This window comes from Salvia hispanica, chromosome 5 (assembly GCF_029641045.1).
Source record: "Salvia hispanica isolate PSC_SH4W2 chromosome 5, Shi_PSC_v1, whole genome shotgun sequence".
NCBI lineage: Eukaryota > Viridiplantae > Streptophyta > Magnoliopsida > Lamiales > Lamiaceae > Salvia > Salvia hispanica.
The window spans coordinates 49,204,789-49,216,202 of record NC_142696.1 but is presented as its reverse complement, the minus strand read 5'-3'; the positions used below and the strand labels follow the sequence as shown (position 1 = coordinate 49,216,202).

General features: G+C 35.9%; 1 protein-coding gene across 1 annotated transcript; it reads right to left on the bottom strand.

Annotated features, from left to right (window-relative positions):
* Positions 1-9,815: 9,815 nt before the first annotated feature.
* LOC125190390 (fasciclin-like arabinogalactan protein 2) lies at positions 9,816-11,351 on the bottom strand. Its single transcript, XM_048087688.2, has 2 exons — positions 10,574-11,351; positions 9,816-10,485 (listed from the first exon to the last, which is right to left on the bottom strand). The coding sequence occupies exons 1-2, from the start codon at positions 11,290-11,292 to the stop codon at positions 9,981-9,983; spliced, it is 1,224 nt and encodes a 407-aa protein (XP_047943645.2). The 5' UTR covers positions 11,293-11,351; the 3' UTR covers positions 9,816-9,980.
* Positions 11,352-11,414: the final 63 nt, after the last annotated feature.

The following is an 11,414-nucleotide window of genomic DNA, read 5'->3' as shown; positions in this document are numbered from 1 at the left end:
TGCTTTTGGAATTTTTACTATATTTGATATATTCGAATAGTGGGATACTAGTAATGAGTTAGATTGGGTTTATTGGATTGAAAATTGAAGGTAATGAAAAGTATTTAAAGCCATTAACAATAGGATATCATAACAGTACGATTTTGATTTAAATGCAAAATAATTTCTCATGTATTAATATGCTATAATCAATATGATTTAAAAAATAGAAATACATGATTTTTTAAATTACTTTCGAAATGGTTTGAAACTATGAATTTTATCTAATCCATTTTAACAGTATTTAGTGTTTTAGCAAGTGGATATTCTCATCATGTAGGTATTTAATTGAATTAAAGTGTAGAATAAGTATTATAAGTTGACAAGCTTGATATTATTTGCTTATTGAAATGTTGTTGAAACTTAAATCCCTTCATAGTTTGCGATATACTAGTAAGTTTTAGCAAGTGGATATTCTCATTACAATTATTTTTATTTTAAAAGCATAGTCTATAACTTTGACAGGCTACAATAAAAGATTTATTTAAGCAACTTATTCAATAAATAACTTACGCATTGTACAAAATTGAAAAACGAGGAGTATTTTTAAGAAAGTACTATTGGATTTGATAATTTGTCCATCTTGAGAAAAGATGCCTAGTATATTCATATAAGCATACCCACCCTCCATGAAATATGGTGTATATATTACAAGTTTACGACAGTCCAAATTGAGGTGTCAAGTGGGCCGAGGCCGGCCCATCGAGGCCCGTCTATATTGAGGCCCAGCCCATCCCATGCCCATGGACTATTTCACTCTAATACTGGAATATTTTGCTCTAATCATGTTTTACTTCAATGAAATGGAAAAACAAAGCACTAGAAGCATGGACGACATACACTTCACTCTAACATTGGAATACTTCGCTCTAATCATGTTTTACTTCACTGAAATGGAAAAACAAAGCACTACAAGCATAGACGACATACACTTCACTCTAACACTGGAATATCATTCTAACCATGTTTTACTTCACTGAAATGGAAAAACAAAGCACTACAAGCATAGACGAGTAGACGACATACACTTCACTCTAATACTGGAATACTTCATTCTAACCATGTTTTACTTAACTGAAATGGAAAAACAAAGCACTACAAGCATGGACGACATACACTTCACTCTAACACTGGAATACTTCGCTCTAATCTTGTTTTACTTCACTGAAATGGAAAAACAAAGCACTACAAGCATGGACGACATACACTTCACTCTAACACTGGAATACTTCGCTCTAACCATGTTTTACTTCACTGAAATGGAAAAACAAAGCACTAAAAGCATGGACGACATAGACTTCACTCTAACACTGAAATACTTCATTCTAACCATGTTTTACTTCACTGAAATGGAAAAACAAAGCACTACAAGCATGGACGACATACACTTCAATCTAATACTGTAATACTTCGCTCTAATCATGTTTTACTCACTGAAATGGAAAAACAAAGCACTAAACAAACATGGACGACAGATACTTCAATCTAATCATGAAATATTTCACTAAATGAAAAACAGAGCAGGTAGGAGTTAGTTACTCACGATTGGAGTCTTTGGTTGCATTTTTTTTTCTTTCGATCAAAACCTACATAAAAAAGAGAAGTAGTTAACTGTAATTAACTGTAAGCAGTTGTTCTTATGTTCAATTTGGATTGCATAATAAACTATTGCAGATCTCACTTATTAAAAACTGTCGATGTTTGAATTTGCAGAATTCTTAAGTTTGACACAATTAGCAAGGAAGATTTTACTTTTCGCGACATGCTACGCCTCTCGGTCAAGTTTGACACAATTAGCAAGGAAGATTTTACTTTTCGCATCTATGAGCTCAACTACCCGCAGAGGATTGCTGCTTTTGTCGAAATAATGAATCCGGTGAGATGCAAACCTACGTGTGTTGAGATTGCGTAAGTCGGTGCGTGCAGTTCCTCCGGAAGGCGTGAGGTTCACCGAAAGGCTCATTTCAGACAGAAGGTTGATGGTCAAACTACGTTCCTCCAAGTAGGTCCGATATTCTAGGATATCCTTGGCGGCATCCATTATTTCGACAAATGCCGCAATCCTCTGCGGGTAGTTGAGCGCATTGATGCGAAAGTTGAAATCTTCCTTGCTAACTGGACCATACTTGACATAGAGGCGTAACATGTCGCCAAGGGTGAGGTTGGCATCTGAATCGAAAAACTCAAAAATTAAAATTTTACAAAAAAAATACTGGAGTAGTTTAAATGTAGTATTACTGGGCGGCTGCGCTTCTGCCATTTTTGTTGTTGCTGTTGTGGTTTCTTAGAAGGAGAAGGAGGTAGGTTGAAGGAGGAGGAAGAAGAAGCCACGTATATATTGACCACTCCATCTTCATCGCCTGCCTTCATTTGATGCAGAGATGTGGTGCAAGGACGAGATGGGTGAGAGATGTGGTGCAAGGACGAGATGGGTGAAAGATGCATAGAGAAGCAATGCCCTAATTAGGCTGATTTTTCATTATTTTGCTTGTGCCTTGAGAACGATGATGCAGAGTCTGATTTTGCAAAAATTTGGAATGGTGATGATGGTGGAGTGCAGAGGTGATGGTTTTTCATTATTTTGCTTGTGCCTTGAGAACGATGATGCAGAGTCTGATTTTGCAAAAATTTGGAATGGTGGTGATGATGGTGTAGTGCAGAGGTGATGGTGTAGTGCATAAGTGATGGTGGAGCGCAGGCTTTGTGACGTTTTGAACACAATCTTGTGAAAGTATATATGGGCTTGGGCTTATAGTGTTTTATCAAATTGATGTATTATTTCAATTTACAGCTTTTGTTTTGTTGGGACTTGAATTTTTTACTCCTATTATTTAATTCAAATTTTGAAAACAATATGTATACGTATATTTCAATAGGGATGTATTCAGATTAATGTGTATAAAACCGTTAAAAAGGAAAACGAATTACATCCCTTGATCAGGCGTGATCTAATGGTTAATATAAGATCCACTTGGAATTAATTAAAATAATTAAAAATTCAAAAAGGACATGGATGGTAGAGACAAAAACGTCAGTTATGCTTAGCCCATGATTCACGCCTCCCATGATTTGGTGGTTATATTTCATTGATTTATTTTCCTTTCTTAATGTAGAATATATTAGTTGATTAATTTAATTTTTTTTGCAGCATCTTTTTATCAACCAATACATTAATTCCTTATGATGGCTATGTTTAAAAATGACGACGTGCATTATTATACTGTTTTCGTACATTATCTTATATAATTTCTATTTGTATTATTTGGTTTTGGTTTCATACGAAACTTGATGTACGAATATGGTTTTGAAATGTACGAAAAACTTAGTTTAATGTACGAAAGAATTATTTTGATGTCTTGTAGCACGTTGCATCCATACCCTTTGGGTTTAGCAATCCATCGGGCTAGGTTGTAGTATCGGTCGACTAACGAAAACTTCACCAAGAACAGAGAGATAACTATTTTCCCTTAGGGTTTAGCAATACATTTGGCTAGGGCATATTACCAACACTTTCCTATAATTTCTGTTTGTATAATTTGGGTTTTTGGTTTCACACGAATCATGATGTATGAATATGGATTCGTAATGTACGAACGACTTAGTTTAATGTACAAAAGGTTTAGTTTAATGTCTTGCAGCACATTGCATCCATACCATTTGGGTTTAACAATCGATCGGGCTAGGTTGTAGTATCGACTGACTAACGAAAACTTCAACAAGAGCAGAGAGATAACTTTTTTCCCTTAGGGTTTAGCAATCCATTTAGCTAGGGCATATTACCAACACTTTCCTATAGTTTCTGTTTGTATCCTTTGGGTTTTTGGTTTCACACGGATCATGATCTACGAATATGGCTTCGTAATGTACGAACGACTTAGTTTAATGTACTAAAGGTTTAGTTTAATGTCTTGCAGCACGTTGCATCCATACCCTTTGAGTTTAGCAATCCATCCGGCTAGGTTGTAATACCGGCCGACTAACGAAAACTTCACCAAGAGCAGAGAGATAACTCTTTTCCCTTAGGGTTTAGCAATCCATTTAGCTAGGGCATATTACCAACACTTTCCTATAATTTCTGTTTGTATCCTTTGGGTTTTTGGTTTCACACGGATCATGATGTACGAATATGGCTTCGTAATGTACGAACGACTTAGTTTAATGTACAAAAGGTTTAGTGTAATGTCTTGTAGCACGTTGCATCCATACCCTTTGGGTTTAGCAATCCATCCGGCTAGGTTGTAATACCGGCCGACTAACGAAAACTTCACCAAGAGCAGGGAGATATGGCATATTACCAACACATTCCTATAATATCTATTTTTATCCATTGATTTTGGTTTCATACATAACATGTACGAATATAGTTTTGTAATGTACGAAAAACTTAGTTTAATGCATGAAAGAATTAGTTTAATCTTGGTGTTAATGTATGAAAATGGTATTTGAATGTATGAATCTCAGACATTAATGTAATTAAATTACTGAATAATGTATGTACACATATAGCTACATCATATCGCATTGAATGATGTTTTGAATTCATGTACAATTATGCACGTATAATGTATCATGGGTTGGGAAAGGTTGCATGTCCTCCTCAAAGTCCTCATCACGAAGATTTTTTGGGCGCTTTGTACCTATTCAAAAATATTGACATTGAAGATATTAAACTAAAAGCAATATCAAACCAAAGTACGAAGAGATTACATTTTAAAAAACATCAAACAAAATTACATCAAATGATAATGTAGATAATCAATTGTACGTGATGTATAGAACATGTTCACTAATGTAACTCAAACTACCACAATACATAATAATGTAGCAGATATCAAGGACTGATCTAATATTTTCCATCAATGTATTTCTGAAATTTATCCACATAATAATGTACAAGTTCAGAGTAAATAATGTACATCTGAGATTGTATAATGTAGCAGTCTATATCTAAATAATGAACAACGAGGTTTTGTTAGTGAGTCGGTACTATACCCTAGCCCCATGGATCGCTGAACCCTTCGGGGATGGATTTAACTTCCGCCAACATATTAAAATCATTATAATCTATATTAATATGTATGTGACATATACATTAAACAATCATAATCGTACATTATATTCAAAGATGTATTCACAGTGATTGTTTGGTAATCGTACATTAAATAACCATAATCGTACATTACAGAATTAATGTACCAATTTGTGTGAATAATGTACACGATTGACAACAAGAAACAACAAGAACACTTGATTTAATATGAAACGCAGTTGAGCAGTTTGTAATGTAGATTTTTCATCAAAACATTAATTCTATAATTGAAAAAAAATGAACAAATTCCCAATTAACAGAAATCGACAACATCTGAAGCAATTAGAGCAAAAAACACATACAATCACTGAAGAATAGACGTCTAATTGTAAAACCCAAATATTTTAGGGTCGAAATTTACCATAAATGCGGCTCTTTTACATAACCCTCGAAAAAGGTTCATGAAATGAAAATATCCGTCGACGCTCTTTGTCGTCTTCAAAACATCATCCAGCAACTGAATTGAGGATGGTTGAATCACAATCAACATACCTCAAAATAAAGAGCAATAGATCGTGAATTGATGAGATTTGCAGTATCTTCTTCAGAGAGTGGTCGACGACATCAAAATAGAGAAAATTTGTGATAATTAGTAATGAATAAAGAAAGAAATTGGGGATACTAGGGTTTGAAAGAGAGAAAATGTGAGGGAGACGAAAGATTGGTGGTGAGAGAGAAAGGGAATGCAGTTTCAATTAAAATGGCTGAAATCGTGGAATTGCAGTTTAAAAACTGCTGTAAATCATAGTTTTGTACAATTTTTCCCTTTAATGTACGAAAACTATGTAATAATGTACCAACTGACATTTAATCAAAGCCTTTAGATTAATAGATCCAAGGGATTATATTAGTCCTATGTTTTATACTAGGGGGTGATAAGGAGGGTAATGCACCCCTATTTCAATATATGTGGTTGTGTGAGAAAAAGAGGAAGACGCAATAAAATATTAACGGTTACACAATAATAAAGGTAGAAATAATATAATGATATTAATGAGTGCTACCTTCACGTGCGTACACATCATTAGCATTAGCATTAGTATTTAGGGTGTCCACTATAGTTGGCCGGGCCGGGCCACTAATGCCCATGTTTTCCACTATAGTGGACATTTGCAAGCCACCAAAAATTTTATTTTTTCCATTTTGTTTATATTTTAATTCTACTACAATAAAAGTTATTGGACTATAATAATTGAAAAAATGCATACGAACTAAAATTAAAACTAAATCTTCGTTGTATTATACAAAGGGGTAAAATTATACAACGAAAATTTTTTACTTCTAATAAACTACTTTCCCAACGCATATCACGCTCTACGCCCTCCTCCCCTACGATTCCAAACCTCTTCTACCATATCAGCCTGCAGTGTCGTATGTGATGTTTCCCTCCGTATATCGGCGAACCGTTGGATCAAGTATGCATTACTACGCGGTACACCCATCTACAGTTGGGCGGTTGCAACACCGTGACTCGTACTTGCACCCTCTTCCAGTGCCCAGTTCTTTGCAGAATATCCTTCGTCCTCTATTATCATATTGTGCAATATGATACATGCATACATGATGGAGGCGACATCATTTTCGTGCCATTGTCGAACCGGGCACCGAAGAATGGCCCATCGCGATTGGAGGACACCAAAAGCACGCTCAACGTCCTTCCTAGCACTCTCTTGTTTGGCCGCAAAATAGGATTGTTTCGGCCCAACCGGCTTCCGGATCGTCTTGAATCGATGTTTTTAGTTGTTCATTTCCAATTAAAATTTCAATTACTTGTACAATAGATCAATTCATTGCCGTACAAGTATTATATCTATTCCAATTCACTTCTATGCTACTTTTAATTTATGACAAAAAAAACACTATCATTTATAAAATTTCGGACTAATAAAATTTCTATCTAACAAAAATTATCATTTTTAAATGGAAGGGATACCTTTAAATTTCAATCACCATTTATTTAGACAAATTTCATAAATTGATTTATGAATTTCTTAACTGTTTAAAAGCATAGACTATAACTTTGACAGGCTACAATCAAAAATCTATTTAAGCAACTTATTGAATAAATAACTTACGCATGTACAAAATTGAAAAACGAGGAGCATTTTTTTTAAAATTACTATTGGATTTGATAATTTGTCCATCTTGAGAAAAGATGCCTAGTATATTCATATAAGCATACCCACCCTTGCATGAAAATGATACCTAGAATATACTCATATATACCACAGTATTTGATTTAGCCTAATAATCATATGTTTGATATATGAAAAATAGTTGGCATTCAAGAATCAATGTAGTATTATTCACGTAACATAAATTTGATTAAATAAACGTTACTAGTATATTCGAAATATATAACTCCCTTCCTACAAACTAATCAAAATAACTTAAATCAATCGATAAAGGTAAAATAGGTTTGTTATGACATTAAATTTTCTTAAGCAAAAGAATTTAGTTGGAAGGTATAGAGCCTTTTCATTCCAACTCCAACTCCAACTCCAACTCCTCCCATTGCATTGCAGTGATGAACTTATTAATATTCCTCCCATAATAGTTCATAGTATTAACCCATGTATTAAATTAAAAACTACTCATATCTTATTATTCACCAAATTTACAAATATATGAATTTGATCAAAACATGCCTTATTATGTACTCCCTCCATCCCAATTTAACTGAAACATTTCTTATTCATCACGAGATTTTATGTAGTACTATTATTTTATGAGTAAATAGATTTAGAAATGTGTCATTTAGGCGGACATCATAAAAAAATGTGTCACTTAGAGTGGGACAGCCGACAGAGGATTAATAAACATTGATGTATAGTATTCAGATTTGATCAGTTTAACTGTGAACCAGTAGCTTTGTCGGTCCAAACCAAATCCCATCTTCTAACTACCTCGTCTACTCTATTAATTTTTACGTAGTGAGTTGGTTATTGGTTTGTGATTTTGATTATACTACTACTCTATTAATTTTTACATAGTGAAAAGAAAAAAAAGACACAAGGAAAACTTTTGTTTTTCCTGTTCATGTATGAACTTTGTACTTGTTACTTCATTTATAACTACTAGTATTTCACCTTTGTGGAGACATCCCACGTTTTTTACTTCAATGAAACCAATCTTTAATGCAACGAGTTATGCTATTTATTTAAATGAGAGATGAACTGAAAATTTCATGTGCGATGGACCCAAGACATTATTTATTATTAATATATTAGTATATTTTAATTCAACAAATATACGTATTTAATATTCCTCCGTCTTGGAGGGCTCAACAATCATTTGCATAGGCCCATATAAATTAGATATGCCCACTTTTCATAGAGGCCCATTATAACCGAATTTATTTATTTTAGAAACTAGAACCATTATACAATGATACATTATTATATAATTATATTATGCGTATTATGAATATATCGAATATACTTTACAAATGATATAGGCATTGAAAAAATACCTTAATTGTCACATGGAAAAGGGCAAGATTACCTTTGTCACCCTTCACATTAACTACTCCAACATTTTGTTCCTACTTACCAAAAACAGCTGTGCTCCTTTATCAGTGCATATTCTTATCTTCTAACCTAACTTATTTTATTTGCTTTATACTGTATAATAATAATTTCAAAATTAAATTATTAAAATACACAGACCAGATCTAACCTATTTGGACTAGCTTTGACTATATATAAGTGAAATTTATATGTTCAGTTCACAAAAATAAAATCATACACCTATTATTTTAGAAATACTATTATTTTGAAAAAGAATATGTATTGGCTCTAAATTAAAGAACATTTACACGTGCAGCAATCCTAATATCGACACAGAAGATGAAATAAAATTATGAAATAGGTGAATAACAAGATCTCATTGACATGTAATTAATACTGTATTAATGGAAGCTATAACATAATGATCAAATCACTTAAATAAATAGTTTTATCTAAAGCAAATCACAATTAAGAGTTAATTACTCCAAGTAATCCAAAATAGCTGCAGTGACCTTTGTCGGTGGCTTAATTAATCACTATGTCTGTCCCCTTCGATCACTCCAACTTCTTAAAGTATTTTGCATTATTTTTCAGTAAATTATTTTACTTTATGTTCCCTAAAGTATTTTATCCTATGCTTTGTGAAAAAGTAAATTACTCAATACTAAAAAGGGCAATTAACTAATTACTAAATCAAGATTGAGATCCAATTAAACAAAACACAACTATATATAGTATATTATAAAAGGTATGTAAAATTTTAATTCAAACTTAACCCATCTAAAAAACCTCACACAATTTTGTTGAAATTAAAAATATGCCACCCACATAATTATAAATTCATATATTTATGATTGAAAATATAAAATAAATAAAAAGTAAAGTTGGTGATGCCAACAATGGTCAATAAATTTTGCCCACCGACACTTCTCTACCCACTCTTGACTCATAGCTACATGATACAGCTGTATTTATTGATTTATTCATTTTTAAAACGTTATATATTTATTTAAATAATCCTCAAATTTGTCTCCACTAAACCCATATTTATTAGAAGAATACAATAATATACCAACAATTTATTGATCTCAACCAGTGTATAATTATTGCTTTTGTAGTTTCATAATCATTGCATAATTTACATCAACTTTAGAATAAAAACTAATAATGCAAAAGTATTAGTATAAACATATGTATCAAATATTTATTGCAAAAATCCAACAGGAAAGAAAGAGATGCTTTTCAATTGAATCAAATCCACACCACAATTCCAAAAACAAAAATAAATAAATTACAAATATACTTAAAATATTTTTTTTTTTTAAAAAAACGGAAAAAGAAAATTAACAAATGTATGCCAAAAATCCCAGCGCCAAACTGAAGCAGAGCGCCGCCACACCGCCGCCGCGGACTCTCCCGCCGGCGTTGCTATCGTCCTCATCCGCCGCCGCCAGATCGTCGGAAGCAGGTCCAGGACCGTCGGCCTCCTCATCGTCGTCGTCGCCGGCGCCCTTGCTCTTGCTCTTCGACTTCGGCGCCGGCTTCGGCGCCGGAGCAGGCGGCGCCGCCTTGAAGAGCTCCTTCGGCAGCAGCACCTCGTCGATCTTAAACACCGCGAGCGGATCCTCGTCGATCAGCGTCCCGGTGATCGTCGCCGTCACGATCTTCGTCTTCAGCTTGACGTCGTCGCCGTCGTTCTGCACCGTGAAGTCGAACTTCTTCGTCCCCTCCGTCGCGAGAGTGTTCATCAATCCGTTGCTCGCTCTCAGCATTCCGAGCGAGCTGTACACCGGCACGCCGTGGTAAAGCAGCAGCGACGATTTCCCCTCGGCGGTGAGGTTTTTGTACCTAATTGGCAAAATCAGATCAGAAATCGAGCCGATTGAGCTAAATTAGGGCAAACGAAATTGAAATTGGGGGAAAATTGAAGTAAAACCTAGGGCGGAAATCGTCGAGAGCTTCGTCGGAGGGGCAGAAGATGGTGAGGCCGCCTTGGACGCTATCGGAAAATGTGGATTGGACGCCTTGAGAGACGATCATGTCGGAGAAGGTCTGGCAGCCTTGCTTCGCCATGAGAGAGGTGACATTGAGGTCGGAGGGGGCGGCGGTGGGGGCTTCGGCCTCCGGCGAGGTGAGAGTGTTGCTGATTTGGATCACAGCGATGTCGTAGGGCAATTCCTCTAGGGATTTGACGAATGTGGCCATGGGGCCGTCGGAATCGGAGTCGACCGGAGCGAATCCGACCTTGCCGCCCTTCATGTCGGTGATGTTGACGTAGCCGGAGGTGCCGGCGGCCTCGCCGGTGGCCTGGAAGAGGGAGGAGGTGGTGGTGGAGCCCTTGGTGATCTGGTGGAGCTTCTTGGCGCCGAAGTAGTCGGCGAAGATGTGGAGGGAGAGGATGTTTTTGAGGGTGGGGAGCGGGTAGTGCTTGGCGAGGAGGTCGGCCATGCCGGCGTTGTCGACGGCGCAGACGGTGATGGTGCGGCGGCGGTTGATCTCGCCGGCGAGGTGGGTGACGGTGAGGTAGTGGTTGAAGGTGGAGAAGGAGGGGTGCTTGGCGAGCATGCGGGTGATGTTGTGGGCGTTGGTGGTGGTGGAGGAGAGGGCGGCGGCAGCGACGGCGACGAGGAGGAGGAAGGAGATTCTGAGCTCCATTGTGGTGGCTGCCGCTGCTCTCTCTAGTGAAGTAGTATGAATTGTGTGGTGTTGTATGTGTTTATTTATATCTAGAGATAAGACTTCATTCAAACGGGTGTCTCCATTTTTATCATAAAAAT

Coding starts and splice junctions, on each gene's coding strand:
- LOC125190390 (XM_048087688.2), bottom strand. CDS start 11,292: ATGGAGCTCAGAATCTCCTTCCTCCTCCTCGTCGCCGTCGCTGCCGCC. Junction 10,486..10,573: donor CTCGACGATTTCCGCCCTAG/GTTTTACTTCAA, acceptor TTTGCCAATTAG/GTACAAAAACCTCACCGCCG.